The 27973-nt window shown below is 49.5% G+C and overlaps 2 protein-coding genes across 4 annotated transcripts; one reads left to right on the forward strand and one right to left on the reverse strand.

The window, feature by feature from the left end:
* GAMT (guanidinoacetate N-methyltransferase) lies at positions 1-4322 on the reverse strand. The gene is made up of 7 exons (XM_084221296.1): positions 4303-4322; positions 2222-2407; positions 1592-1737; positions 1449-1512; positions 1007-1074; positions 787-897; positions 1-593 (listed from the first exon to the last, which is right to left on the reverse strand). Exons 2-7 carry the CDS (start codon positions 2403-2405, stop codon positions 453-455), a joined length of 714 nt encoding a protein of 237 aa, XP_084077422.1. The 5' UTR covers positions 2406-2407; positions 4303-4322; the 3' UTR covers positions 1-452.
* On the forward strand, positions 3754-27745 carry DAZAP1 (DAZ associated protein 1). 3 transcript variants are annotated; one of them, XM_084221293.1, is made up of 12 exons: positions 3754-3915; positions 9530-9570; positions 9979-10145; positions 10394-10459; positions 10987-11097; positions 13310-13358; positions 17570-17652; positions 20881-21034; positions 23048-23077; positions 23509-23649; positions 24410-24592; positions 27448-27745. In XM_084221293.1, the coding sequence occupies exons 1-12, from the start codon at positions 3884-3886 to the stop codon at positions 27618-27620; spliced, it is 1230 nt and encodes a 409-aa protein (XP_084077419.1). In that variant the 5' UTR covers positions 3754-3883; the 3' UTR covers positions 27621-27745. The 3 variants fall into 3 exon arrangements, with proteins under 3 accessions (XP_084077419.1, XP_084077420.1, XP_084077421.1); XM_084221294.1 differs by having other exon boundaries at positions 10990-11097; XM_084221295.1 differs by lacking the exons at positions 3754-3915; positions 9530-9570; positions 9979-10145; positions 10394-10459; positions 17570-17652 and having other exon boundaries at positions 10986-11097.
* Positions 27746-27973: the final 228 nt, after the last annotated feature.

Genomic DNA, 27973 nt, shown 5'->3' on the forward strand with positions numbered 1-27973 from the left:
GCTGCTGTGGGCTTTGGCCGAAAATGTTGGGAAACTTCCCTGGGGAGTTGCTTCAGGAGAAGCTGAAATGCCTCCAAATGCCTCAGATTGCCCCATTTCTCCCACCTGGTTTAGATTATTTGACTCTTGGAGGAAGCCACCCTGTGATTTCTCCAAATGATGCAGTTTTTAGAGGAAATGGCTGGTTCTGGAACCCGTTTGGCCAAAGGCTCTGAACCACACTCTGAAATTCCAGCTTAACTGAGAATGTGAAGTGTTGAGAGGACAGAGCAGGGTGAAATCATCCCCAGAGCCCCAAGACCCCTCCAGGGCAGGGCGCTCCTGGGGCAGGGGGTTTCCTGTCCTTTTGTCCCCTGCAATCCACCCCAAGCCTCCACCCATCTCTCAAGGGCTTTAAAGGAGATCAGAGCTTTTCTCCTCCTCCTCCTCCTGCTGCTCCCCAGGCGGGCCCCTCAGTGTTTGAGCACGGTGGGGGTGATCATCCTGGGGTGGGAGTAGTAGCGGCACTCGGGGGGCGGCTGCAGCTCCATCACCCTGGTGCTGATGTTCTCCCGCCTGAACCCCGCCTGCAGCAGCGGCTCCACCTGGGTCTCCTGCAGGAGAGGAGGGCAGGGAGGAGCAGCCGTGGGTTGGGGTGTCTCATGTAAGAAGGGACAGCCAGGGGGAAAAACCCTCTGAGCTCCCCTCTGGCACTCCCTGCCCATCCCCAGCACCTCGGATGAGTTCCACAGCCTCGGAGTGCTCTGGCTCGCCCCGGGCACAGCTTCAGGGAGGGGAGCAACTCACCTCAAACATCTTCTCGATGTCGCTGTACCTGGTCTTGAGCAGCTCCCCCCAGGAGGTGAGGTTGCAGTAGGTGAGGACCCCTCCGGGCCGCAGCAGGCGGAAGGCGTGGCCCTGCCCCGGGAATGCGGGAATCCGGGTCAGCTCCTCCCGCTCAGCCCCCGGCCCCAGCTCCCCCTCGAGCCCCGGCCCCGGCCCGCAGAGCTGCCCCCCGAGGTGTCACCTTGATGAAGTTGAACTGGTGCGTGTGCCAGGTGTCCTCCGAGAGCGGGTAGGTGTCATACAGGATCCCTGCCCGGGAACACGGGGCTGGCCGTTAGCTGGAAGAGACCCTGAGGGGCTCCTGTATCCTGGGAAAATCCCCCTCCATGGCCTGGTATTGTTATGCTCCCACTGCAATTCCCTCCCCATGTCGCTGACCCCTGGAAGGCAGCGATGTGATGGCCCCCAGGACAAGGATCCACCCCAGGACAAGGACCCCAGGCACACAGCTGTGCCCTGTCCCCTGCCCCATGGGAGGATCTGGGCTCCAACTGCACCCTGGCCAAACTGCTGCCCCCTTTCCATGGCTCAGGGATGTCCTGGGATGCCCTGGGCTTTGCTGCACCCCCACTTGGCAGTGGGGTCCCCAGCCCAGCCCCTGCCCATCCTGCTGTTGGTCTCACCACTGAAGTGTCCGTCCGGCAGCGTTGGCACCACGTCCTCCCACAGCCCCTTCAGGGGCACAACCTGCAGGTGGGGGGCAGAGGGGTGAGCTGGGGGGCCACAGGCACCCCCCAACCCTGGCACAGCCCAGCCTGCCCCTGACCTTGTGTGGCTGTGCCTTGGCCCACTGCTCCAGGCGCCGGAAAACGCCCTCGTTGCACTCGATGATCCAGTGCTCCTCGATGCCGAATTCCTGCACCTTGGAGGCTGCGATGGCCATGCCAAACCCCACCTCGAGCACGCGGCCGCCTGCAGGTGGAACCCAGCACTCACAGCTCTGGCTTTTCTCTGCCTCAAACCCCCCTGCCTCGCCCAAGCCATGAATTCTGACCCATTCTTTCCCCAAATTGGGCTCTTTGGGTGCGGGTTGGGAGCACGTGGTGCTGCTGGCACTGAGAAGTTGGGAGCAGCCTCATGTCCCTGTCACCTGCTGCCCTCCCACAGTGGCCCTTTGTCCCCAACAAACCCCCCCAGCTGATCCCAGTGAGAACAAACCACGTCCAACCCTCCCTCTGCCAGGAAAAACAACCCCAAAAGTGGCAGATCCTGGGAGGGGAAACAGCCCCAAAATCAGCAGGACCTGGATAGGAGGTGGCTGCATCCCCTCCCCATGTCCCCATCCCTGACACTGCACGGGGTACATGCAGTGGGGTCCCCCAGCAGAACATCTCCCCCCACACCAGCTGCTTTTGGGGAAGCTGCACCCCCAGCACGGCCCAGAGCTCCACGTTACCCTTGGAGGCGGCCACGGTGGCCAGCGAGTGCATGTAGGGCGTCTCCCAGCGCTCCATCACCGGCTTGCCCAGGATCTCCAGGTGGGCGTCGGGCTCATCGTAGCCCGCCGTGGCTTCCTTCCAGGCCGCCCTGCAGTCCTCGCCCTGGGTGAAGATCGGCCCCGCCGCCGCTCCGGAGCTCATGGCTGCGGGAGGAAAGTCCAGCTGGACGGGCCGTGCCTGCCGGGGGAGGGAGGGACGGAGAGAAAGGGCCACTGGGCTCTTGGCCGGCTTTAAATAGCCCTGCTGGAAAGTGCTGAGTGTGCACAGCCGGCTGGGGCCCCTCTGGGGATCGGGAGCCCTTATCGGGAATGGGAGCCCTTATCGGGAATGGGGCAGCACGGGGCTGCCAGGCCTGAGCGGTCACAGGTGGCCCGGGGGTCACCGGGGTGTTCTGGGGGTGCAGACGATGTCCCTGCTGCCGGTGACACCGTGCTGTGCACGGCCGGAGCGGGGATGACCCGCATTGCTGACCGGGGCCGGGCTGGGCCGGGGGCACACGGAGGAAGGGGTTTTCCCTGTGCACCGTGCTGCGTCCCACGCTGTGTCCCTCCAGGGCTGCACACGGGCGACAGTGCCACACTCCGGGCCACGCACAGTGCTGTGTGTGCCAGGGGGGACCCGCACGCCCGGGGCAGAGCCAGCAGCGGGACCCCTGGGATGGGCAATAGGACCCCCGGGGATGGGCAGTGGGACCCCCGGAATGGGCAATGGGATCTCGGGGATGGGCAATGGGATCCCGGGGATGGGCAGTGTGACCCCGCGATGGGCAATGGGACCCTGGGGACGGGCAGCAGAACCCCTGAGATGGGCAATGGGACCCCCGGGATGGACAGCAGGACCCCTGGGATGGGCAATGGGACCCCCTGGGATGGGCAATGGGACCCCCGGGATGGGCAATGGGATCCTGGGGACGGGCAGAAGGACCCCCGGGGATGGGCAATGGGACTCCCGGGATGGCTAACGGGACCCCGGGATGTGCAGTGTGACCCCGCGGTGGGCAATGGGACTCCCGGGATGGCTAACGGGACCCCGGGATGTGCAGTGTGACCCCGCGGTGGGCAATGGGACCCCCGCGATGGGCAGCGGGACCCCCGAGATGGGTAATGGGACCCCGGGGATAGGCAATGGGACCCCCAGGATGGGCAATGGGACTCCCGGGATGGCTAACGGGACCCCGGGATGGGCAATGGGACTCCCGGGATGGCTAACGGGACCCCGGGATGGGCAAAGGGACTCCCGGGATGGCTAACGGGACCCCGGGATGCGCAGTGGGACTCCCGGGATGGGCAATGGGACCCTGTGAAGGCCCCGCCCACCACGCGCGCGGACTGCCCTTCCCGCCGGCCCCCGCGCGCGCGCGGCCACGCCCCTCTCTGCCCCTCCCAGGGCGCGGCCCCGGAGACCCCGTAGCGAGGGGCGGGTGCGCGCGCAGCGGCGGCGCTGAGGGAGCGCGAGCGCGCGGCGGGGGGGGCCGGGCCGGGCCGGGGGCGGCGGGGGGGGAACCGGGACACGGGAACCGGGACACGGCCGGGAGCGCCCGCCCGCGGCCCCACGACCCACCGCTGGCACCGCCGCCACCGGAGGGGAGAGCCGGGCGCGGCCCCGGAGGAGTCGCCGCCATGAACAGCGTGGGAGGCGCCGATGAGATCGGGTGAGAGGAAGGGGAGGGCAGCGCGCTGGGACGATGGTGCGGGGTTCGGTCACCTTTTCCCGCAACCTCAGGAGAGGGTCCCTCCGGAGCTCCTTCGGGCCGGGGGGCTGAACGGGGACCGGTGGCGGACCGGGGGGCTTCAAGGGGGAGCCGGTCCCGGGCCGGGGGTGCTGAGGGGGGGCCGGTCCCGCCATGTTGGGACCGTGAGGGCGCACACACACACACACGCACACATACACACACACACACACACACACACCCCCCCCCCCGTCACGTGACCGGCGCGCGCGCGGGGCTGCGGCAGGTGCGCGCGCCCAAGGTCACCCGCCCGCGGCGCTTCCCGCGCCCGCCCGCAGCGGATCCCCCCGCGTCCCACCCGCGTCCCACCTCTGCCCCTCCGTGTCCTCCTCTCCTGTCACCTGACCTGGGGACGCGGGGCGGGGGGACAACACGCCGGTCGAGGGAGGGGATTGTCCCGCTCCGCTGGTGCGGCCTCACCTTGAGTCCTGCGTGCAGTTTTAGGCGCCACAGGATGAGAAAGATACTGAGGTGTTAGCGTGCGCAAAGGAAGGCAGCGGACACGGTGAAACGCCTTGAGGGGATGCCTTAGGAGGAGCGGCTGAGGTTACTTGGTGTGTTCAGCCTGGAGGAGTCTGAGGGGAGATCTCATCGCAGTCTAAAACTTCCTCGTGAGGGGAAGCAGAGGGGCAGCTCCGATCTCTGTTCTCTGGCACTAGTGACAGAACTCGAGGGAACGGCTGGAACTGTGTCCGGGGAGGTTTAGGGTGGCTATCAGGGAAAGGTTTTTTTACCCCCTGAGGGTGCTGGGGCACTGCCCAGGCTCCCCAGAGAATGGTCCCGGCCCCAGGGCTGCCAGAACTCCAGGAGTGCTTGGACAGCGCTCCCAGGGACAGGGTGGGATTGTTGGAGAGTTTTGTGCAGGGCCAGGAATTGGTCTCGATGGTCCTTGAGGGTCTGTCCTGTGATTCTGTGACCCTGCTGGGAACCTTGTTCTGGTGACTCATCAGGGCCACCCCGAGGGGCTTGCGGTGGAGGAAGGGGAAGGTGGAGGGACAAAGGTGGCACCAGGGGCCTCCCCTTGCTCTCCGTGTCCCCCGAAGGGCAGAGCTGCCCTCCAGAGCTCCCCTCTGCTGTCCTCTGCTCAGAATGTGTTCCAGGCTGGAAAATCCCGGTTTTAAGCGTTCCCGGGGGTTTTGGGGCTTCAAACCGAAAACCTGACACTGGTCTGGTTCTTCTGATGTGCTTTTACAGTCATAGCGAGGCTCGGGTTGGAAGGGACCTTAGAGATCATCCAGTTGCACTCAGTATTATTCTGCTTGAGAGCTGTACCCTGGTGACATTGAAATTACCAGGCTGCAGGCTTGGGCATGGTACAACTCAAAGTAGCAAAAACCAAATTAAAAAAAATCCTTGGCTGGTTCTTCCAGTGCAAGTTTTGGCACAGTATTTGCCCATCAGGACTGGTCACCTTGTTTGAAACTGGAAACATGAACCACTTGTCCCATGCTGCTTGCACTGCTTTGTAAGCTGCTTATTTACTGCATGTTCTTAATTTGTAAATCCTAAAAGTACAGGAGGCAGGATAAGTGACTGGAATATCACATTGAAATGGTTTGGGTTGGAAGGGACATTAGAGGTGATCCAATTCCAGCACACATTGCATGAGGCCTGTTTAAATATGTGAGTTTTGCTCTGAAAGTGTTTTTATTTGCTCCTGGGCCTTAGAAACTGTCTGGTGCCTTGTGAGAGACCTGATCAGGTCTGACTTCCCTGAGTGCCAGGCTCCAGGTTATTCCATGGAATATCAGCTCCCCCTCCTGAGCAGGCTGGGCTGTCACAGAGTTTGTTCCCAGTCACAGGCTGTGATCCTTTGGAGCTATAATCAGATTGGGGGTTAATCAGAGAGGGAAATTTTCTTTATTCTCCTTCCCCAAAAGCGCTCAGAGGGAAGATGAGAGTGTAGAACAGACTCAGCTGCTCCAGCCCTCAGAAGGAAGCTCTGGTTTAAAGCTGTTGTGAGGGGCAGGTCTGGATGGGAAGTTATGAATTCAGCTGCTTTTCTAGGCAGAGATTTTCAGAGAAAGTACCTAAGGAAGCTCTAAGCCTTGCAGGTGTCTTGGCATGGGTAGGGAGGGGCCTTGTCAGTGTTATTTGTTGTAATTAATTAATACTTGGCTGGTTTGGATGAAGAAAGGTGCTGATCTTGATCCTTTTGTCCTGCAGCTAATGGGGGCTGTGCTGAGGTGTTGATCTGAGCTATTAATCAAACTCCAGATTATTTATGTAGGCAAAGAGTTTGTGCTTTTGTTGAGTTTTGGTGGTTTTAAAATACCTGTACATGCTTTTTTACTAATCTTGAGTTGATTTCCTCTAGCAGCAAGTATGTTTACGGCAACAAAGAAGAAATTAGCAAGGAAAATTCTCCCAGGAAGTAGTGAGGCAGAATACTTGGTTAAAGCTTGTTATACAGCTGCAACTTCTGAGGAGTCATTATCCCACTTTCTGCTCCCGAGGTGATCCCTGTGGGGAATTCTGCTGCTTCAGGGGTGATGCACCTGTCAGGATCTCACTCTTGTGGTGGACAGACTCACCTGCCCAAAGCCAGCCTGGTGTTTGTGCTGTCACTGGCTGTGCTGGAGTGGCTTTGCATTCCAGCAGGGATGGACTGTAGTGTCCTCCAGTCTGTAAATGTGGAGCTTTGTGGAGCTGTGGGCTTTGGGGTGGTGTTAGCAGGTGTGAACTGAAAACACTGAAGAACATGAGGGAAGACTCAGGAGGGTCTGCAGCTTCTTCCTGAGAGGCAGCAGCAGCCTCTGCTCTCTGGGAGCAGGGGCAGAACCTGAGGCTGGAGCTGTGCCTGGGTAGGTTCAGGTTGGATATCAGGGAAAGGTTCTTCCCCCTGAGGGTGGGGGCACTGCCCAGGCTCCCCAGGGAATGGTCCCGGCTCCCAGAGCTCCAGGAGCGTTTGGATACTGCTCCCAGGGGTGCACAGTGTGGGATTGTTGGGGTGTCTGTGCTGGACTCAGTGCTTGTGGATCCCTTCCAACTTAGGATATTCTATCAATTTTATACATTTCTATGAATGTAATAGGACCAAAAGTTTTCTGGGCTGGAGTGTGGGTGAGACCTTGGGAAAGGGCTGGTGATGCAGCTGAGCGTGGGAGCAGGAGCACCCACACACCCCTCGTGCCTCACAGCTGTCCCGTTCCATACCACATCTGGATTTTTGTGAACTTTGGCCCTGCTCAGTGTCTTCAAACCATGGAGGATCCCAAAGCAGAGGATTCCTGGCTTTTGGTATTCCACAGTGTATATATAAACCAGGGCTGTGGATTTCCATACAGCTGCTGCAGCTGGCCTTGAGCTACCCAGCTTTGCTGTTTCAGTCCATGTAGGGTGACTACAAATAATTCATGGTGGAATTGGAAGGTTTCAGTGACCTCTCTCCCTGCAGACAACTTGGTGTTCTCTCAGAACAAAGCCGGTACTTTTACAAGGATGTAAAATCGATTAATCTTTTATACCAAGCTATCAAATTTAGTTAAAAACGCCCCAAAACAAACCATAACCTCAAATGTGGTTGGTGAAGAATATGTAGCTAACACATATCAAAACTTTATTGTGACTATAGCAGTAGATCAGCTGGTTTTACTTTGCTATTAGGAAATTAGAGTTACTTATTTTCCCTAAAAATAATGGCACAGCAGAGAGGTTTGTGTCCTGTGTGTGGACAGGGAAGGTGGTCAGGGGACAGGCTGGTGGTGCCACCTTGGCCAAGCCTGGCTGGCCCCAGAGCATGACCTGTTGCTGTGAACTGGCTGCTGTTGCGCAAGGCCCTGAGCCCGTGCCAGGAGCCAGAGCGCTGCCAGAGGGAGCTGGGGGCACTTTTCCAACCCTTGAGGGAAACTTTGTCATGCCCAACATGCCCACAGCTAACAGGCCTGCTCTGAGAGAGGGCAGGGCAGGGGTGCAGGTCCTGCCCTGCTGCTCTCAGGGAGGGCTGGCACGTCCTTTAGCGTGAGGATAACGCAGCACAGGCTGCTGCTGTGACACTGAGGGCTGTCTTTGCCTCGCGTGTCACCAGCTCAGTTGTTTGCTGGCTGCTCAAGGAGACGCTTTGATCAGCGCTTAACAGTTGGTCTGTTTTTGTGAAAGACAAGACTCGTGTCACGTCTCAGCCTGTAACTCAGGAACAGAATTTGCCTCAATGGAACAAGGCTCCTAGGTGCTGTGTAGTATTGAATTTTGTCACTTTGGCTGGTGCAGAAGGGTCGTGACGTGATGTCCTATCACAGAAAATTGAATCCAAGTGGAAAGGGACAGGCTGGTTTTGTCAGTGAGCTGCCCTGCTCCACAGGAACTTCCAGTTGCAAGGCTTTCACTTCCCTGGTAGTCCTAGTGCACCTGCAGCTCTTACTGGGAGGGACTGGGCTCTCCCTGCCATTACCTGCCCCTGAAAAGAGCAGGTGAGAGGAAGTTCAGGTTTCTTTTTGTTAGGAGAAATTCCACTTTGCCCATGTAAGTGAGGATGTAGGAATCCCCACCACCCTTACCTGTACTCAGGTATAGGTGAAGGCAAGTAGGAGACAAAGCAAGAAGGTGCTTTTTCTTTTTGAGGTCTGATGGAAAACCAGAGGGCATCCCCCAAAAATAAACTATCCCAGTGCTTGTCTGTGCAGAGTCATGGAGCCATTAACAGCAGAGTTTTTCACAGAATCACACGATCTCCTGAGCTGGAAGGGAAGCCCAGGGATCATCAAAGCCCTCCCCAGACACCCCAACAATCCCATCCTGTCCCTGAGAGCAAATGCTCCTGGAGCTCTGGCAGCCTTGGGGCCAGGACCATTCCCTGGGGAGCCTGGGCAGTGCCCCAGCACTGTCTGGGGAAGAACCTTTCCTGCTGCTCCTCAGGAGGAAGCTGCAGACAGCTGTGAGGGTGTTTTTTGGGGTTGATTCTTGGTACTGACCAGGGCCAAGTGTTGAGGTGGCTCTAACCAACCTTTAATTAGTGAGTAAATGACTTCTGGAAGTTTTGGCACACCCAGGAGTTGATAAAGAGCTGCAGAGCTGGCAGCCTGGCATGGAGCTCCTGTAGCACCCACCCAGCTCGTTGGGCGTGCTGGGACAGGAAACCCTGCAGATTTGGGTGCTCTTTGCAGGGGAAGAGTTGAATCAGTTTTAAGGAGTTTAGTTTGGGGTTTAGCCATGACTTTCTCACCTGCTCATCGCTATCTCGAAACTGGGTTGTACGATGGTTTCACAACTGCTGGATTAGTGCTGCTCTGTTATTTAGTACCTGCTGCACAGGTCTGACTTCTGTTTCAGGCCTGAGCCTGGCAGTTCTGCTTTTGCTTTCACCCCACGAGAAGGTGCTGGCAGCCAAGTGAGTGTTTTGTGGTGAGTGAGGGAGGAGCAGAGAGCAGTGATGGAGGAAGGGTTTGGTTTCATCAGCAGCTTTGAGTATGGTGCCAGCTTTGTAGGGTGTGTTGGAGGCCCAGGTACCCCCAAACCTGTCCAGAAGAGCTGAGCTGTGCCTTAAATAAGATGGAGCATCTGCTGTAGCCCCTAAACCTGCCCTGTGCTTTGTTTGCAGAAAGCTGTTCGTGGGTGGCCTGGACTGGAGCACGACACAAGGTGAGCAACGTGTGCTGCAGGCCTTGGGCCACAGTGAGAACCCAGCCAGGAGCTCTTAACAGGCATTGCTGTGGGGAAGAGATTGGGCTGAGAGCCTCCTCCTCTGCTAATATATATATTTTTATTTATATGTTAGTACTTTTATGTTTACATTAGCTGGTGCTGAAGTTTTTGTCAGAGCAACAGACAAACCTTTTTATAATCACTTTCCTACTGTTTTCCATTTGTATGAGTGGAAATAAACTGTTGTCTGCCATTTGTTTACAGGAAGTAAAATGTGATCAATTTCAAAAGATGAGTTTGAAGCTGTGTTCCATGTTTGCTGATCTGTTGTCTCATAATTGCAAACACAGTCTGGTGTTGTTAATATCTGGCTCTGTTTAATACTTGCTTTTTTTTCTTTGACAGAAACTCTTCGTAGCTACTTCTCCCAGTATGGAGAAGTTGTAGACTGTGTAATAATGAAAGACAAAACAACAAATCAATCTCGAGGATTTGGATTTGTCAAATTTAAAGATCCCAACTGTGTGGGAACAGTGCTGGCCAGCAGACCTCATACGTTAGATGGCCGAAATGTAAGTTGTTTTTGTGTTATTTTTTTTTTTCTTGCACCAGATTCAAAGATTTGCTTTAAATTCTGCCTCCTTATTTGCAGAGTGTCAGAGTTAACCTGGTTGTTGGTTTAAATAATTTATTGTGAGGCAGCTCTTAACTCCATGGGTTGTGTTGTTTGAGCTCTGAGGAGCTGCATGTTGAGCTGCCACAAATGTAACTTGTAAAGCAAAATTCTGCTGAAGTCTGACCAAAGTGGAACTTCTTCCAGATTGATCCAAAGCCATGCACACCTCGGGGGATGCAGCCGGAGCGGACACGGCCGAAGGAAGGATGGGTAAGGAAAGATCCCTGGGTGTCCTCTGGAACTCCTTTGCATTATATCCATGTTTTAAAGGCAGAAGTCTGTATGCACATCTCGAGTGTAAATCTCATTTCTAAAAAGTGTCTTTAATTTAGATCTCCATGGGCAGGCTCTGCAGAGCAATGTCAGTTTGGGTGTGGTGTTTCCTAAGCTTTTAGTGATGCTTTTAGTGAAGTTCTTCAGATTTGAGAGCAGTGTCTGGAGAGCACTGGCAGGGCTGATGCTGTTCCAGCCCACTCCACACCCTGCAGCTTCACCAGATTTTAGTTTAGAATGAGTCAGTGGCCTCAGAACACAGGCCCAGGATTCCTGGTCCTCTGAAGAACAGGGGACACTGAACCTCTGAGCTCAGAACGTGCTTCCCTTTCATGCCTGGGAGACTTCAAGGCTGCAGCTCTCCCCTCAGCCTGCCAGAGCCCATTCTTCATGGTTCAGTGTAAAATGATAGAAGCAGCCAACCTTATTGTTCTTCTGACTGAATTTTCTCTTCCTTAATTTAGCAGAAAGGATCCAGGAGCGATAACAATAAATCCAATAAAATTTTTGTTGGTGGGATTCCTCATAACTGTGGCGAGACAGAGCTCAGGGAATACTTCAAGAAGTTCGGAGTGGTGAGTCCTGGGGGGGAAGGTGCCTCCCCTCCCTGCTGCCTCCTCTCACATTTCCTCAAGCTGTCAAATTTGGGGGTAATTTGGACAAATTGCTGAAGGGGCACCTGAAGCATTTAGTGAGAAACTGTAGTGAACATCCATCATCTGGAAATGTCCCTTGGCAGAACCTGCTGCTCATGTGGAATTTACTTTGCTGCTTTTGTCTCTTCATGTTTAAGTCTACCTGATGCATTATTCTGTCCCTTCTTCCAAAAACTCCTGAGGTGCCTTAAGAATGATTCTTTTTATTATTATTATTTCCACCCTCAACCCCCCATTTCTCTTGAAAACTTTCAGCTGGGCAATTAAAAATGTCTGCTGATTATTTTTTGGGAACAGTGAGTCTCTCAATGGGCTGGATTTTAAGATCCTGGCATTTGACTATGTGTACAGATAGGTTAAATTTGGGTCTCCTGCCATTGTTTGGGGAGCAGTAGCTGCTTTCAAACCATCTGGAATCTCAGTTCTGATGTCCCTAGAACCTCCATTCTGAGACAAACTGCTCCTCATGCACCTTCTTTAATCACTTTGTAACCTTGGACTGAAATGACTGTGTCTTCTTTATTTTTTATTAATTTAGTTTTTATTTCCTTTTAATTCCCATTTATCCCAGCTCTCACTGCCCTCAAGGAAGTGGGGGCATATGATAAACTACTGAATTAAAAAATTCAGCTGTGAATAAGCTTGAGGAAGTTAAAGATTGTGTGAGATAAATTCAGGACTGTGTTTCTGACATTTCTTAGTGGCAGCAAAGGATTTATTGAGAAATTAATTCTTAAGTTTATCAAGTTAAATCAGTATTTAAAATTCCATTAAGATAATTCATTTAAAAACACAAAAAGCAACAGCTAACAACTGTTTCTTTAGCTTGAAAGGCTGCAATAGTCTAATAATAAAAACAGGGAGCACGTTCCACAGCTGTGGGATGTAGTTTCTAAAGGCTCTTCCTCACAGACTTGGCTTTCCAGCTGTGCCCTGGATGCTGGGGAGATACAGGGTATGTCCTGCAGGTGTAGAAGGCAACAGCCACAACTGTAAGTGCCCTTAAAAGTAAGTAGTAGCACTTTACTCATAGTATAGAAATCAGAAAATCTTCCTGGAGTTGTAACGAGTCCCTTTGGAGCAGTGGAGTCTCACAAATGTTTTGTGGCCACGAGAGTGAAGAGCCCAAGGCAGGCACTGATTTTTCAGCCCTGGTAATTGCTGGGTCATTAAGGCCAGGGTGAAGAGGACCCAAATGGAGCAGGGGAGGGACAAATGTGGCACTGATTGTCCCATGGCATAATCCCCACGTGGATCCCCCAGCCCCAGCTGGGAGCATCCGGTAGGATGTGCTCAAGTGAGTGCAGCAACTCAAACCCAAATGTTTTCTAGCTGTAAGTAAAGATAAAATCGTGTCAGACTTTAAACTCATTTTTACTCACGAGTAAAAATATCCTAAGATTGTCTTGAAGATGCAATTTTACAAAATCACACCCATTTTGTGACCACTTCTCTGCATCTGAGAGATTTCAGAGCAGTTCCCTTCAGCTGTTTTAATGTTGACATAAACATTACACCTCAGGTTTTGTTTAAATTGTAGCTCACTGTGGTGCTCATTCTGAGAAGAATAATCCTGAAGCTTTTGAACAGCTTGCAATTTCCATTTTTTCTTTTTTTAGGTTAAAATCACACTGATACTGCTCATCCAGAACTTAGAGCGGTTTTGTAAAGCTGTTTAAAGCATTGGTTTAACTGGTGCTCTGGGCCTCTCTGGTGCTCCAGTAATTCAATCAGAGGAGCCCTGCGTGTTCCTAGAGGTGCCTGCAGCTCAAGCTGCTTTTCATGGCAAAAGTGAAAACGGTTAAAAATGGGAAAAATCATGTTTTAAAAAGCTACACTGATGAGTTGTTGGAAAACAAACCTTTGGGGTGTGTAATAGGCCGTAGAGTGGGTACAAATAGTGCAAAACTTCAATGTTAAATTAAAATGTCAAGTATGATGAGACAATAGAGATGAGCTCAGGCTTTCTAAACTCCCAGGAAGAGCAAAATTCCCTGGGTTTGTGCTGTTGCTGGGATGATGGCTGCACTTGGCTTGTGCTTTGTGGGTAGAGAGCAGGAACCAGCTGGTGGTGACTGTTCCAGCCCTCCCCTTGTAGCACAGGGAGTAGAATTTCCCTTCTCTCTTCCAGGTCACTGAAGTTGTAATGATCTATGACGCAGAGAAACAGAGGCCCCGAGGTAAAGGCTGATCTAGTTTGTCCTTGAAATTTCTTCATACTCTCCTATAGTCAGATGGCAAACTATTTCACACCATCAGAAAAGGTAGATTTTTTTTTTTTCCTCCTATGTTGCCTCAGGAAAAAGAATAATTCACTGGGCAAACATCACTTCAAGTCTAGACTCTTCATCTCCAGCTTCACTTGGGTCTGTGCATTTCAACTCAGATGTTTCATGCTCATTGATGGGTTGGGTTTTTTTTTAATAGCTGAATGAAATTTGATTCTCGAGCCACTCCTGTGGCTTAAGGTACTTTTGAGGGGGGAAAAATAAACAGATTTACCTCCTGTTCCACATGAAAGGTACGTTGGGTCTGTAAGTGCATGTGGGGTGCTCCAGCCAGAGCACGAGACAGGACAGAATCCATCCATCACCTGCTTTTTGTTTTGGTTAAATGGCTTCACCTCAAATTAAAGAAAAAAACTCTTTTAAAACAACCACAAAATAATTCTGAAATATATATATTTTTTTTTTTTTCAATTGGGATATACAATCCTTGTATACCAGATTGCTTTTTAAGAGGGGAGGGGAATAAAAAACCCCAAAAACCTGAAAGATTCACTAGATATTGAATCAAGCTGGGAACCTTTGGTCAAAATATGAAGCAATTTCATGTCACCCACGTCCCTTTGCATCCACCATCTGTTTGCCAAGGAAGAGGCAGTATTTTGGCACGTGAAGCTTAGCTGTGCTCCCACCCTGTAGCATGTTGGACATGCTAGAGAATAGTTTGCCATCTGAACTTTTCATTTCTCTTCTGCCTCATTATTAAGAAATATATCCTTCACTTCATATTTATTAAGCTGTTAAGTCTTAGTTTTATTTTTAATTTAGACATACATCCTTAGTGACATATTTAAGTGTTTCATAGTAAAGTATGGTAATGTTAAGTAAGTTCTTTTTTTTGTTTCTTTTCTCTCTGTGAATTGTTTGACTGTGATTAACGATATCTCTTTAGATTTCTTCTCTCTAGGTGATAATTTATCACAGAGGTACAGGCCAGTTCCGCAGTCAGAGGAGGGACGGGCTTTGTCTTTTATTGGAGTGTAAACGAAGTTTCAATATATTTGTTTTTTTGTTTTCTTGCTTTAGCTATCCTAATCTTCTTCCAGCAGATACCTTTGATTTAAGCAGCACATAAATTCATCTGTTTCAGTGCTTTAGAGCAGCTGGTTTTGGATAGAGGAGACAAAGGCACTGGCATTCAAATGGAATTTGGGGCTGAAGTTCTGAAATATTTCAGTAATTATTGTATCATCTCTATCTTTGCAATATTTAATCCCAGCCTTGCAGCCTCTGTGCAAAAGGTACTTAAACATCATGCCTGGTCTGGATTAATCCTGTCTCAATTAATGGCTTCTCTGCTTCAAGCTCTACTAAAAGCAACACAGGCAAAGGAGGGCTTGGGGTGCAAAGCACAAGTGCCAGGTGGGGGAAAGGTCTTGTCTCCACCCACAGAAAACTTCCTCCCCTAATTCATCAGACTTTTTAAGCACTTCTTGAATCCTCTCTCTCTCTGCCTTTTGTTTCTGTGCTGTTCCAGGCTTTTTTTAGTGTGCTGACTAACACATCTCCCAAAATGGCCCTGGCAGTCCCTGGGGGGTGCTAGGAAAAATTCCTCGAGTTTGTATTGGGTACTCCTGGTTGTCATCCCAGGGCACATTTTCTCTTGCCTTCTCTCTGTTCTCTTGCTGCTCTGTCCCCTTATCCTTTTAATGATTGCAGATAAAATTCCAGAGGCCAATTCAGTGCCATCTCTCCTTAGACCCTTCTGAATTTTGCCTCTTCCCATTCACTTTGCCACCCTTCCTGTGGAAGTGCACATTGGTTTACGGGTAGAGGGAGGGAAGATGATCCCTGTTGTAATCCCTGTAGCATCCATATACCTCCAGCTCCTCAGGAGGCACCAAATTCTCAGGTGATGTCCTTGAGGAGCTGATTGGGGTCAGGTATCCACATGATCTTTGCTTCCTCCCAGTCCTGCCAGCTCTGCCTCATCCAAACCCTTCCCACAGCCCCCAGCACAGCAGCCATGTCACATCTCTGAAGGCACAAAGTGGCTCTGGTGCAGTCTCAGCTTCTCCTGGTTCCAGCAGCTGGGGAGGGATTTCCAGGTTCTTGCTGTGTCTGTTCTCCTCCTCCCTTGGCTGCAGACCAGCTCTGTCACTCTGCTCTGTTCCTCTTGGATTCCTGCTGGATGCAGTTCATTTCTCCAGCCTTTAACAGAGTCCTGTCCTTCAAAAACTAAAGCTGCAGGTGGTGGGTTTCATCACTTCTGCTTAAAACTTCACCTTGGCCTTTTGCTGTGTGACTCTGATTTCTGTACTCTTCTTTATCTTGTGCTGCCTGACCCTTTAAAATCCCCTTTTTAAAATTTATTTATTGCTTTTCTCAATGACCTCTTGCCCTCCCTGTTCCACCCCTCCAACCCCATCCCACAATCTGTTCCCCTCCTTTAGCTTTGGAATCAAATTTAACAACAACCTTCACATCCAGATGGAATCCATTGTTTTTCTTCCCCATCTCTTTTTAGACAAAGGCTGGAATACTAAACGTGATTTAAATACAAACACTTTTCCTTTGGCTCCAACACTCGGATTTCTGGTTAACTCAGACAAATATATTGTGATGAAATGCTGCTCTCAGCTTCGAGGCTGCTTTCATCACAGCTCCACAAAACTTCGTTTATACTGCCAGTCTCTTGTGTGTGGGAAATGCCAAGTTTTTTCCTTTTTATTTTCAGTTTATTTTAGTGATGTCTTTTGCTCTTGTTGCTGACAGCAGAATTTGACCTGCTGGAATCTATTTTGGCCTGTATCTTTGTGTATTTTTATATATATATATATATATAAACTTTCTCTACACTAGGCCTCTTTGGGCTTACCCAACGCAGTTGGATAAGCGTGGAGAGACATTCCTGTGCTAGATCTGTATTCTGTAACGCTTTAGAGCAAGATTTGGCTGCTGTCAGCACTAGCTGCAAAGCAAAACGCAAACCAAGGGGGAAATCTTGGGTTTCAGAAAAGCAGAACCGCATCCATGTTCCATAAACGCTTCCCACGCCGCACCTCGGGTTTCTTTTCTAATTTTTATTGCTCTCCCCCCTTTCCTCCCCCCTCTGTAGCTAATCCAAAGAATGGCACAATTCCTGTACTGCATGTGTCCCTCCCTGCCCTGGGTTGTCCCCACCAGCAGCCAGTGGGTGATGGCATGAAGCAGCCGCCTTGTCCTGGGGGATTAACCACTATTTTGCCACTCTCTCGGCTGTGTCAGCAGCTACAACCTACGTGCAGAGGTTCTCAGAGTGACCTCCAAAAGGGGAGCTTTGCCTCCTTTCTCAGAGTTTTCTCTCCAGCCATCAAAAGCTGCTGGATCCAGCTGAGCTGCCAGCAGTCAGGGTTGTGGTCAACTGGAAGGGAATGAGCCACCCATTGGGAAGTTGTGTGGATTTTCAAAAGGAAATCAACAGAAAGTACAAGAAATTAAAGATTCAGGACGTGGCAGCAACACCACGTTCTGTGTGAGCAACACCTCACAGGGGGCTGCCTTGTTGGGAAGGAGTAACACCTGGTCAGTGCTTTTTCTCCAAGGTGTGGAAAAACTTGAGAACCTCTGATGTAGGTTGTTAGTTTCTGAAGCTTCTCATTCATCCATGGAGTGGTAAAATTTCTCATGCTTTAACAGCTACATTTCAAAACTAACTTTCTTTTCTATGGAAAATATTCCCTAACTGGAAGCTGGGCTAAGGGATTGGGAGGAAGTTGCTTTGCAGCTTTGGGGAACAGGGATATATATGATAGGTTTTCCTTGGGAAATTAGGCTGAATCAAAGGGAGGAGCAGCAAAGTTGCTTGACTTCAATCTGCTGTCCCACAAGTATTTTGATTTTAGCAGTTTTTTTCCATTTCCTGGTAGGTGGATGAGGAATAAAATCAAATTAAAAGCCGGTTAACGAGCTCAGTTCGAAGCTGCATGCGCGCAATCGAGACGAGGCACTAAAGCCTCTTCACAGGAAGTATCCATTGCAATTTCCTCAGAGTTTTTGCCAATTGAACACAAGTGTCGTTATCTGAAACCCCTGCTTGAACCCTTGGTCTGCCCCTAATACTGTTCATCATCCTGTTTTGTGTCACAACACCCTGCTACCTTGATTCACTCTTCGTCGTTGGCTAGGTTTTGGATTTATTACTTTCGAGGACGAACAATCAGTGGACCAGGCTGTCAACATGCATTTTCACGACATCATGGGCAAAAAAGTGTGTAGTTGTAGTTTTATTTTACCTTAAGAAAGAACCAAGTCTTGGGCAACGAGCGATTTCACTGGGTAATGGAGCTTAATTGGTGATGGGAGAGCACAGCAGTCCAAATTCAAGGCTTTATCCATGGAGGTGGGGAAAGTCTGAGTTTGCTGGAGAAGGGCAGTTAGGATGGGGGCAGCCTGGGGAAGGGAGGGCTTGGAAGCCTGAGCATTCAGGCTGTGGGCTCTGCTTGGGGTGAGGCCTTGTGTGTACAGACCTGGGGGCTGCTCTGGCTGAGCAGATGAGCTGGGATCATCGTCACTGGGGTAAACTGGTGCTCACTGCCTCTGCTTTGAGCACTGCTGTGGTGCAAGGAGAGAAATCAGTCATTTCCAGCTGTTGGAAAAGCAGAATCCCAGTGAAATCCGAGTTCTTCAAGGCTTGGTTTAAGATACCACTCCTTCAGATGTGTACTTGATACTCTAATCTTGAGGTGGTGTCAGATGATCTGCTTTATATAATCTTAAACTTTAAAAGAAAAAGGGAGAAAAAAAAACATCCTGAAGGATTGGTTTTTTAAAAAATTGGGTCACTTACTGTGAAACTTTGATACCAACCCACGTACTCTATATAGTATTTAACCACAATGCAGTTAAGTGACCTCTGGTTGTTTCATCTTCATACTGTGTTGTCAGCAAACGGGGCTTGGATAGGCAGGAATTTTTTAGGCTCCTTTGATGTTACTCAGCAAGGAACATACTTTTACCTGTGGAAGAAAAAAAAAAAAAAAGACCCAAACCTAAAAGCAAAATAAATTGTTGCAGGACACCCAAGTTTTAAAAGAATAATTTAAAGAAAAATAAACCACAGGAAATTCTGGTGAATTTAAATTCTTGCACAGCTTTAAGGTATATCCAGATTTTAAACTAAGTGTTAAAACTGCTAAACTTGATGTGAGGGCATTCAGGGAGACAGAGAAGATTCTCACATTCCTTAAATTATTGCATTGTGTGAGTTTTTAATTGTCTTTTAAGTCTTTTGTGTGCTGATATTTCATAAGCCTTTCCTTAGCTAGCAAGGGATGCACTCTGCATATCAGTGGAGTTCTGGTTCATTGTGCAGTGTGATAATGCCTTTAATTCCTGTGAACTTGGTCTGGGGTTCAGGGCTGGGTGGTTTCCTGATAATGGGAACAAAGGAATGTGCTTGTGGGATCCAGAACATCAGTTCTTGGTTGCTGGTGTGAGCAGGTGCAGTAAATCACACAGGGGTGTGGAAGGATCACCTGTATCCCCCCTGATCTGCCCTTCAGCAAAACGCTAAAGTGAGAGCTGATCCCACAAAGCAGCAGATCCAAATGGGAACAAAGGATAAACATCCACAAGGTGCTGGGAGAGGATGGAGAGCCCAGTGTGAGCCTGGATGTCACCTCATTGCTTTGCTGCTGACATAGCCCTGGGACTGGGAGTTCTCAGTGTTCCCCAAACAAACCCAATTCCAAACTGAAATAATGGATTTTTGTCCTTTCCCCTCCTTTCAGTGACAAAAGAAAAAATTTAAATCAGGATTCAGGGATTTTTAGCTCATATTAATAGAGTTGCCTCAGTTCTTGGGTAAGCTGGGCTCTAGGCAGGTGTGGAATTTGAACCTCCCTATTGCACAGGGAATTTTCAGTCCTCACTTTGGCAGTTCCCTGCTTCCAAGTGTGCACTGAAAAATTAATGGGATTCTTCCACAAGGATTAATGAGCTCCAGATCCCCTGCTCTCTCCTTCACTGCCTAATCATGCCTGCTTTAAAAATGGTATCTCTGTCTTTTTGGTAATTAAAAAGGTATTGCTGAAATGAATCCATATGTTGTTGAAAGGAGGGGGAAAAAATTAAAATTGCAAGAAGGCCTCTGCTTTTGTAAGCAATAACTGAATTCCCTCAAGGCAAATGTGTTAAGACTCATTAATTTGAGTCCTTTGAAAAATTCCCTTGGTTCCTCTCTGGAAGGGCCTTGAGCTGACAGAGATTTGGTTACTGTCATGTCTCATGTCCTTGGGGCATTGGCAAGGGGGGTGTGGGGGGCTTTGTCCTTGCCTTGTGCCTGTTTCCTGTTTGTTCTCCAACATGAATGGCTTTTAAGACATGGCAGGAAGAATTCTGAATACTTTATTTTCCATACTACTCAGGCCCATTGATGATTGAGATTTATTTTCTTTGTACTCTGGCACCCATTAAAATTAATCATGAAAAAAAAAAAAGCCTCAAATTCAGCGAGTGCTGAGAGGGTTTCATTAAATCAGAACTGGATTTTTTTTTTTTTTTTTTGAGAGGTTTATGTTGAATGTGCAGCTTATTTTAAGTAGGTCAAATGCACTTATTCCATGGCTGGGAACACTAGGACATTTTATCTTGGAATGAAATAAGTTCAGCACTGTGGTTACTGATTTTTAAAACAGGAGGGGTTTTGTCACTGACTTAACACAGTATGAAGATTGCTTCTTATTGACTCAACTGTCCATTTTTATTACTTGCATGTTTGTTTACTTTTTTGTTAGATGTAATGTAAGATTCTCTTATCACATCCATTCCCTCTGACATTGTTTGAGTTAACTGAGATTCTTTAAGCGTTAGCCTGGGGAAGGTAAGTCTTTATCTTCCATTAGACATTTAAATAAAATCTTAAGTTAAAAAAAAAAATACAACAATACAAAAAAAAAAATCTCAGAAAATGTGTGTTTCTCAGGTATGAGCAGAGCTGAAATTGCAGTTAGTTGGGGTGGGTTAAACTGTCATTTCCAAATGGACCCCAAACATGTTTGGTTAAAGCATTAGTACCCTTTTTCAGAGCAGCCTCTTCACTCAAAATTCTGGTTTTTTAACTGAAAACATCATCTTCGTATCTCCTGCCTTGAACACGAAATCAGTCTGTCATTAATGTCCAAGATTCTGCTGTTTTAAGTGCAGAGCTGCTGTAAGAGGGTACTGCTGTTTTAAGATTAAAGCCAACGAGACCGAAGCGATTTGTAGGATGCTTTTCTCGGAATCCCTCAACAGTAGGACTCGTAATGCCTTACCATCACCTACACTGTACCTGAGAAACATTGTAAATTACTGGCCTTAAGTTTTAATAATTAAGTACTTAGACATAAGTCATAAGATGCTAAGTGTAGTCTTAAGTGTACCTGCGGGTGTGTGTGAGGGGCCGGGGGGCGCGGGGCCCCCCCAGCCCCGCTGAGCGCTGCCTCTGTTTGTTTAGGTGGAGGTGAAACGCGCCGAGCCTCGGGATAGCAAGAGCCAAACTCCGGGGCCACCGGGGGCCAGCCAGTGGGGGAGCAGGATCATGCCAAGCGCTGCCAACGGCTGGGCAGGGCAGCCCCCTCCGACCTGGCAGCAGGGCTACGGCCCCCAAGGTACTGCCCGCCCTGCTCAGGGTGCCAACCTCTCCCTGTCCAGCCTTTCCAGCTTGCTCCACTTTGGTTTTCTGGTCTAGGTGTTTTTCCCAGCTTTATCTCCCTATTAGCACCCCAAGGTACTGCCCGCCCTGCCCAGGGTGCCAACCTCTCTCTGTCCGGCCTTTTCAGCTCACTGCACTTTGGTTTTCTGGTCTAGATGCTATTCCCAGCTTTATTTCCCTATTAGCACCCCAAGGTACTGCCTGCCCTGCCCAGGTGCCATCCCTCCCTGTCCAGCCTTTCCAGCTCACTGCACTTCAGTTTTCTGGTCTAGATGCTATTCCCAGCTTTATCTCCCTGATAGCACCCCAGGGTACTGCCCACCCTGCCCAGGGTGCCACCCTCTCTCTGTCCGGCCTTTCCAGCTTGCTCCACTTCAGTTTTCTGGTGTAGATGTTATTCCCAGCTTTATCTCCCTATTAGCACCCCAAGGTATTGCCCACCCTGCCCAACCTCTCTCTGTCCAGCCTTTCTAGCTCACTGCACTTCAGTTTTTTGGTCTAGATGTTATTCCCAGCTTTATTTCCCTATTAGCACCTCAAGGGACTGCCCACCCTGCCCAAGGTGCCACCCCCTCCCTGTCCAGCCTTTCCAGCTTACTGCACTTCAGTTTTTTGGTCTAGGTGTTATTCCCAGCTTTATCTCCCTGATAGCACCCCCCACAGCTTTCCACCCCCCCATAGATTTCCACCCCCCATAGATTTCCCCCCTCCCCAGTCCTTTGTAAGGTTTTTTCCCTGCTTTTCCCCAAATTCATTTCATTGGCAGAAGGCAGTGCTGGGCCTGGCACGTGTCCCAGGTGTGTTCCACCTGTTCTCTTTGGAGCTGCCTCTCCCCACGTGGGATTCCCATGGGTTGGGGGAACTCAGAATGTGTTGGGAAAGCTCCAGGTGTGACTCCAGCTGTGGAGTGAGCTCTGCACAACACCCCAATGACAAATTTGGCTGAAAAATGGCTTTTCAAGGATGAGGCAGTTTCAAAGGAAGTTATCAGGAAAATCTGAAAGGGATGAGAGGGAAATGGATGGCCTTGCCTTTGAATTTTATTGCCTAATGTAGCTTGAGAAAGCACCAGGCAGCTCTGGTGCAGGGAGCACTCAGTGCACACCAGGAGCCCTGCAGGGCTCGGGAGCAGCCTGGGTTTGATGGCTGCAACCCCCCTGAGATTCCAGAGGCAGGATAAACATGCTGAGTTCATCCAAAGACAATTTTTGATAACTTCTGGAGAAATGCAGAGGGATAATTGAGTTGCTGTGACTTGCTTGCTCTGAGAGATGAGAAATGTTCACCTGGGGGGCTGCGGGGAGCGTGGCTGCTCCATCCCCGCTCCGATGGATGGAAGTGCAGCACAGGGATTGCTCATTTCCCCACGGTGCTGATTAACTTGAAAGCTGCAGCTGAGGGTTGACATTGTGCACAGATGTGCTAATCTGCAAACTGAGAAACTCCCATTATTTTCCATGCAGTGATTAGTAGGGAAAATGATATCTGATCTCCTGGAAAGATTAATGTCAGACACGAGCACATTTATCCTTCAATCTCAGCACTGCACAAGGGATGAGAAAGGCTTTTTTTATGCTTCAAAAATTGCAAAAATAACTCAGATAAACCTGGTAGTAAATTAAGAATCCCTTGGATGTGTAGTCTGCTGGGGTTCTCCAGGGTTTTGTTCTCTGTTGTACTTGTAGTTTCTTGCACTTGGTATGTGGCAGCTCTCGAATGCTCCATCTGATTTGGGTTTGGGAACTGCTGTCTTTTCTGAGTGTCATTTGCTGAATGATTCAGAGTCTTTCCAGAATTACACATTCAGAAATAGTCCCACAATGTTGCTTAGGCCATAAAAATAGCTCTATAAGGGACATGGGGAGGATACCCAGTCTATCCCAGAGCCAAATCCTTCTTCTTGCATCATCCCTGCTCCGGAGTGCGCAGCTTCACTGATGTCTAAGGCTCTTTTTTTGTTCTCTTGTAGGGATGTGGGTGCCAGCTGGACAGGCAATTGGTAAGTACATTATATGGGACCAATTCTGAAAGGAAAAAATCCTCCCAAGCACGGGTGCAGCTTCTTTGAGCATTCACAGTGATCTTTGGATTTCTGTAGGATTTAACCTACATTTAAAAGCTTGATTGAATTTGTCCTGGAAGAACAGAGGGGAAGACAGTGGCTTCTTAGCAGCTCAGTAATGGGAGCTGACACACATCCTGCTGTTCCAGCCACATTAATTTGTTACCAAGGGATTACAAGCTAAACTGCAATTATTTACAGTGGGGATACTTGGAGGACAAATATTTCTCAAAGTGAGGATTCATAGAAGGCTGAACCTGCATTTGAAATCACCCAACAGCCTTACCCCATCTAGAGGAAGCTGACTCCAGCAGCAGCTCCTTGATAATTCATCTGCTTCAGCTTTTGGGTTTCTCTTCCTTTTTCAGGTGGATATGGACCCCCTCCTCCAGGCAGAGGAGCTCCTCCCCCACCACCACCATTTACCTCATACATAGTCTCCACACCTCCCGGGGGATTCCCACCTCCACAAGGATTTCCACAGGGCTATGGCACCCCTCCACCATTTAGTAAGTGATCCCCAGGAGCTGGAGCACATCCAGCTTTTCCTCATTGTTTGCTGGACTTGGATTTCCCCCTGTATTTCGCCTATCCTTAATTATTTTTCCCAGGTTATATATTCAGAGTTATAATTAATTTATAGCATTATTTTTTTCTTGGATTATTTTATTCTTGGATCCAATAATCATTTCTGTTCTGTAGTTTAAATCTGTGTTGTTAAATAAATTTAGATACATTATGCACCTTTGTTAGGATATCAGAGAGAAAACTTAGAGCTCACTCCTGGTGACCTGGGCCAAACACAGGCAGGGTTTTTTGGAGGAGCTTAAGGAATTAAGGTCACAACTGGGACTGGAAATAAAAATAGGATTTTAACACCTACCTCTCAGGCCACCATTTCAAAAATCTGACACAAACCTGGTTAAAAGAAGGTGGAAAATAGTATCTAGTTATCGCTTTTTCCTCCTAAAATCTTGGATAATATGGCTTCCTCCTCACTTCTCATGTCTGTAAGCACAGAGTTTGGTCCCCAGTTCTGCTTTATCCCTTTCTCTGTGCTCTGCCTTTTGGGGGGCACATTTCTCCCACCTGTGCAAGGTGAGCTGCTGAGATCTTTGGGCCATGGGGGTGACCAACGTGTCCAGGTGAATCTGTGCAGCCACTGGTCACAAACACCTGGGGTGTAATAGCCTGAGAAATGTTGGTTTGAAATTGTATCATCTCAAAAGCCAAGCAGGATGTTGATGTTCACCTGTTCTGTCCTTCCAGGTTTTAGTTACGGTGCTCCACCTCCTCCACCTGACCAGTTTGCCCCCCCTGGAGTCCCCCCTCCACCTGCCACTCCAGGGGCAGCACCACTCGCTTTTCCTCCACCACCACCACCATCTCAGGCAACTCAGGACATGAGCAAACCCCCGACTGCTCAGCCAGAATTCCCTTATAGTCAGTTTGGTGAGTAACTGCTGCAATTTATCCCCTTTCCCTTTAGTCCTGGGTACAGAGTGTTGGACACAGTTTGCTGCAGGCACTTCTCCAGGATGGGAATGCTCCCACCAGCTCAAGCCATCCTTAAATCATGCAATTTTCTAGCCAGAGGGAATTTTCTTAGCTCTAAAGTGTTGCTTTTGTGCTGTAAAATAAGCTTCAGGGATTCGTGCACTGCCGGGATGAAATCCTGGTTTCCACTCTCCCCAAACTTGTAGCTAAAACTTCCACTCCAAGAGCTTCACAGAGCTTGTAGTGAACATTTTTTTTTGTGTCTCCAGACCTTGGAGAACAGACTTGAAGAGTCAAAGCAGCATGGAGAGACAGGCAGTGCATGTGTAAGGATCCAAACCGGGGCCTTTTCCTCCCTTTTCTCATCCCTTCCCCATCTCTCTGGAGGTGCAGTTCTGAGCAAAGCTTTGTTGTGCTCTGTAGGTAACTTTGAGGTAGAAGGCACTGAGCTAACAAGTTTTACAGCAGGCAGGCAGTGCTACAAAAAACAAATTCTTTTTAAAATTGCTAGACAAGTGCCTGTGCTCCAGAGTAAAATTTCTGCTGCTGCTCCCTGAGGGAGCTCAGAGGGAATTCTCATTCTCATCTTGCTCCTCTCAGCCCTGTTTCTCAGCAGTGCTTTCCAAATATCTCTACAGAGACCTCTCCAAATATCTCTACAGAGGCCTCTCCAAAGAGCTCTGTACTAATGTTTTTTTTTAAGGGATTGTAATTGGTCAGTTTTTACTTCTGAAGGGAATTTTGCATGCAGCAGCCCGTGGATTCAGGCCGTTCCCTGCTGGAACACGTTCTCCGTGTGGTAGTGCTGCCTCAAGTTCCTGCAGAAACTGCTGTGAGATGAAAACTTTACAACATTTATTTAAATAGATAATATTCAAAGTTCCAGCAATGTAAAGCAGCCTGTGAAGGAAGAGGAGCCTTTGAGATGTGTTTGTGAAGCAGCATGTTCTCATGTTGATGAGTTTGAAATATTTTTTATTTGTTTCTTACGCAGCTGATTTCATGGATAGTTTTGCCCTTGTGACTCAAAAGTTTTTCTTGTTCTGCCAGAGCTTGGCTCTTTGCAGACTCTTTTTGGAGTGGGTTGGACTCTTCTAAATAAAGCACAAATCCCTGCACAGCCAGTTACATCAGTGAGGAGCCAGAGTTTGGGAGGTGTTGGAAGTTTAGGAAGGATCTGATGGAGGACTCTTCATCTGGAGCTGTGATCACAGGACAAAGGGAATGGCTTTGATCTGGAAAAGAATAGGTTTAGACTGGATATTAGGAAAAACTAACTTCACTATGAGGCTGTTGAGAGCCTGGCATAGGTTTTCCAGAGAAGCTGTGGCTGCCCCATCCCTGGAAGTGTCCCTAATTTGCATATATTTACATAAACGTGTAAAGCTTGTGGGCTTTCAAGAGCCACATGGTTCCCTAATGAGCATAAGGCAGGGTAAGGTTTATCCTGGGCAGTGTCCTAAATCCTTCAGTGTGTGCACCCGGGATGAGTGTCAGCACTAACACTCCCCCTGCAAAATCAAATTAATTACATTAATTTAAAATAATTAAAAATTCATTATCTTTGTGCAGGGTGCTCTTGAGGTTTGTCCTTGCAGTCCCCCTCAGTCCTGGCTGGGATGGGTTTGTCTGTTCCAGACCCTTCAGGCCACACCCCAGAGCTTTGTCTGCGCTGCCAAGGTCGGGCTGAGCAGGGAGGAGGAGCCCCGGGCAGGTCCTGGGAACATTCCCGGTGTTCCTGCTGGGGCTGCTGGAGAGGGTGAGAGGCAGGGACAGGGCTCAGATGTTGGGGTTTGTGTTGGGGCAGTGGGTGAAACCCCACAGTGAGCTGTGCCAGGCCAGGCTTTATCTGGTGATCCATCCAGGCTCAGGTTGGGAGCCAGACACACAAACCACACAGCTGGAGCAGAGCCAGGTGTGGCAGCAGGGAAGGCAGCGAGTCCTGAGTGGCTGTGCAGGTGTGTGCTGTGGGTTTCCCTCATCATAAACAACCTGAGCCCTGTGCTGAGCTGTGGTTTGCACCACTGTGCAGGGAGAGCAACTCCAGGGTTGTGTTTTTCCACTCCCAGCCTCGCCCCTTGGCAAACAATCCCCTTGTAGTTTTGGGCGCCTGCTTATCTGTGTCTGAACAAATGCCAGGAGGAGCATTTGCAGCTCCCAGAGCCTGAGCCTGCTGTGTTTTAGTGCTCATTAGTGCCAGCAAGTCCTTGAGGGACAGGCAGAGCTTGAAATTGAACTGCTGAAGATGTGCTAAGAGACTTTGTTTGGGATTAAGAGAGTTAAACCTGCTCTAAGCCTGCACAGAGAGAGGCAGCACTGCAGAAATGCTCTTGGTAATTAGGAGCCTTAATAGCATCTTTCAGAGCAGGGGCTGGCACTGATGCCAGGATTAAGAGTCATATTTAATTATGAGAATTTGAATTAAATTTCTCAATTTCTCAGTCATCTTAATTTGCATCTAGTTGTAAATTTTCTGTTGGTAGCAGGGATTCCAGCCAGTCTTTTCTGTTGGAAAGGAAACCCCCGTTTTTCTCCCTGTCCCTAAGTTCACTCCAGAGTGGCCTGTGGTGCAGGTCCCAACCCAAAATCAAACTGCTCCCAAGCACCCCAAAGCTGTGAGCAGATGGTTGAACTGCCAGCCTGGCTGGGATTACTCCAAACACAGCTCCCCCTTCCTGCTCCCCTGTTCCCTTCTGCTTTTTGCCCATTTCCTCTGTGAGGAGGGAAGATCCCTGCAGGACCCCGGAGCTGCTGCTCCATACCCACGGCCGCTCCTGGAAGCTCATCCTGTGCCTTTCCCTTCTCCTCAGGGTATGGACAAGACTTGAGTGGGTTTGGACAAGGTTTCTCTGATCCCAGCCAGCAGCCCCCTCCCTACGGAGGCCCCTCGGTGCAGCCATCCAGCGGCCCCCCGGCCGGCGGCAGCGGCTTCGGCCGGGGACAGAACCACAACGTGCAAGGATTCCACCCCTACCGGCGCTAGCCCGGGCTGGCAATCAGGGAGCGAGTGCTGGCCACAGGGAGCCCTGGGCCCAGCTGAAGCCCAGGATCCCAGACTTCTGAACTTGTGACAATCACATTACTTGATGGAAGAAAAACCTAACAACAGTTTTTTTTCGGGGGTGGGGGGGCGGGGGTTGGGGGCAGATGGCTTCTGAAGGCAGAGCTGTGGGTGTTTGGACTGCAGTTTTTAAAGATTTTCCTTTCTCTAACCCATCAGCACAAATAAAGAAAATGTCACTGGTTCAAATTACAGGGTTTTAAAAATGTCTTCAGCTTTAATTCAAAACTTCAGGTTTCTTTTTTTTGAAATTATTTTTCCTGAGCCTTTGTTTT

Source organism: Fringilla coelebs, assembly GCF_963513975.1.
Source record: "Fringilla coelebs genome assembly, chromosome: 24".
Classification (NCBI taxonomy): domain Eukaryota; kingdom Metazoa; phylum Chordata; class Aves; order Passeriformes; family Fringillidae; genus Fringilla; species Fringilla coelebs.

Bases quoted from the DNA above. Each gene is read 5' to 3' on its own strand.
- GAMT (XM_084221296.1), bottom strand. From the start codon at position 2,405: ATGAGCTCCGGAGCGGCGGCGGGGCCGATCTTCACCCAGGGCGAGGAC. The intron at 1,738-2,221 runs GTAACGTGGAGC...TTCCACCTGCAG, and splicing joins CACCGTGGCCGCCTCCAAGG to GCGGCCGCGTGCTCGAGGTG. The intron at 1,513-1,591 runs GTCAGGGGCAGG...CCCCACCTGCAG, and splicing joins CCAAGGCACAGCCACACAAG to GTTGTGCCCCTGAAGGGGCT.
- DAZAP1 (XM_084221293.1), top strand. From the start codon at position 3,884: ATGAACAGCGTGGGAGGCGCCGATGAGATCGG. The intron at 10,460-10,986 runs GTAAGGAAAGAT...TCCTTAATTTAG, and splicing joins CACGGCCGAAGGAAGGATGG to CAGAAAGGATCCAGGAGCGA. The intron at 13,359-17,569 runs GTAAAGGCTGAT...GTCGTTGGCTAG, and splicing joins AGAGAAACAGAGGCCCCGAG to GTTTTGGATTTATTACTTTC.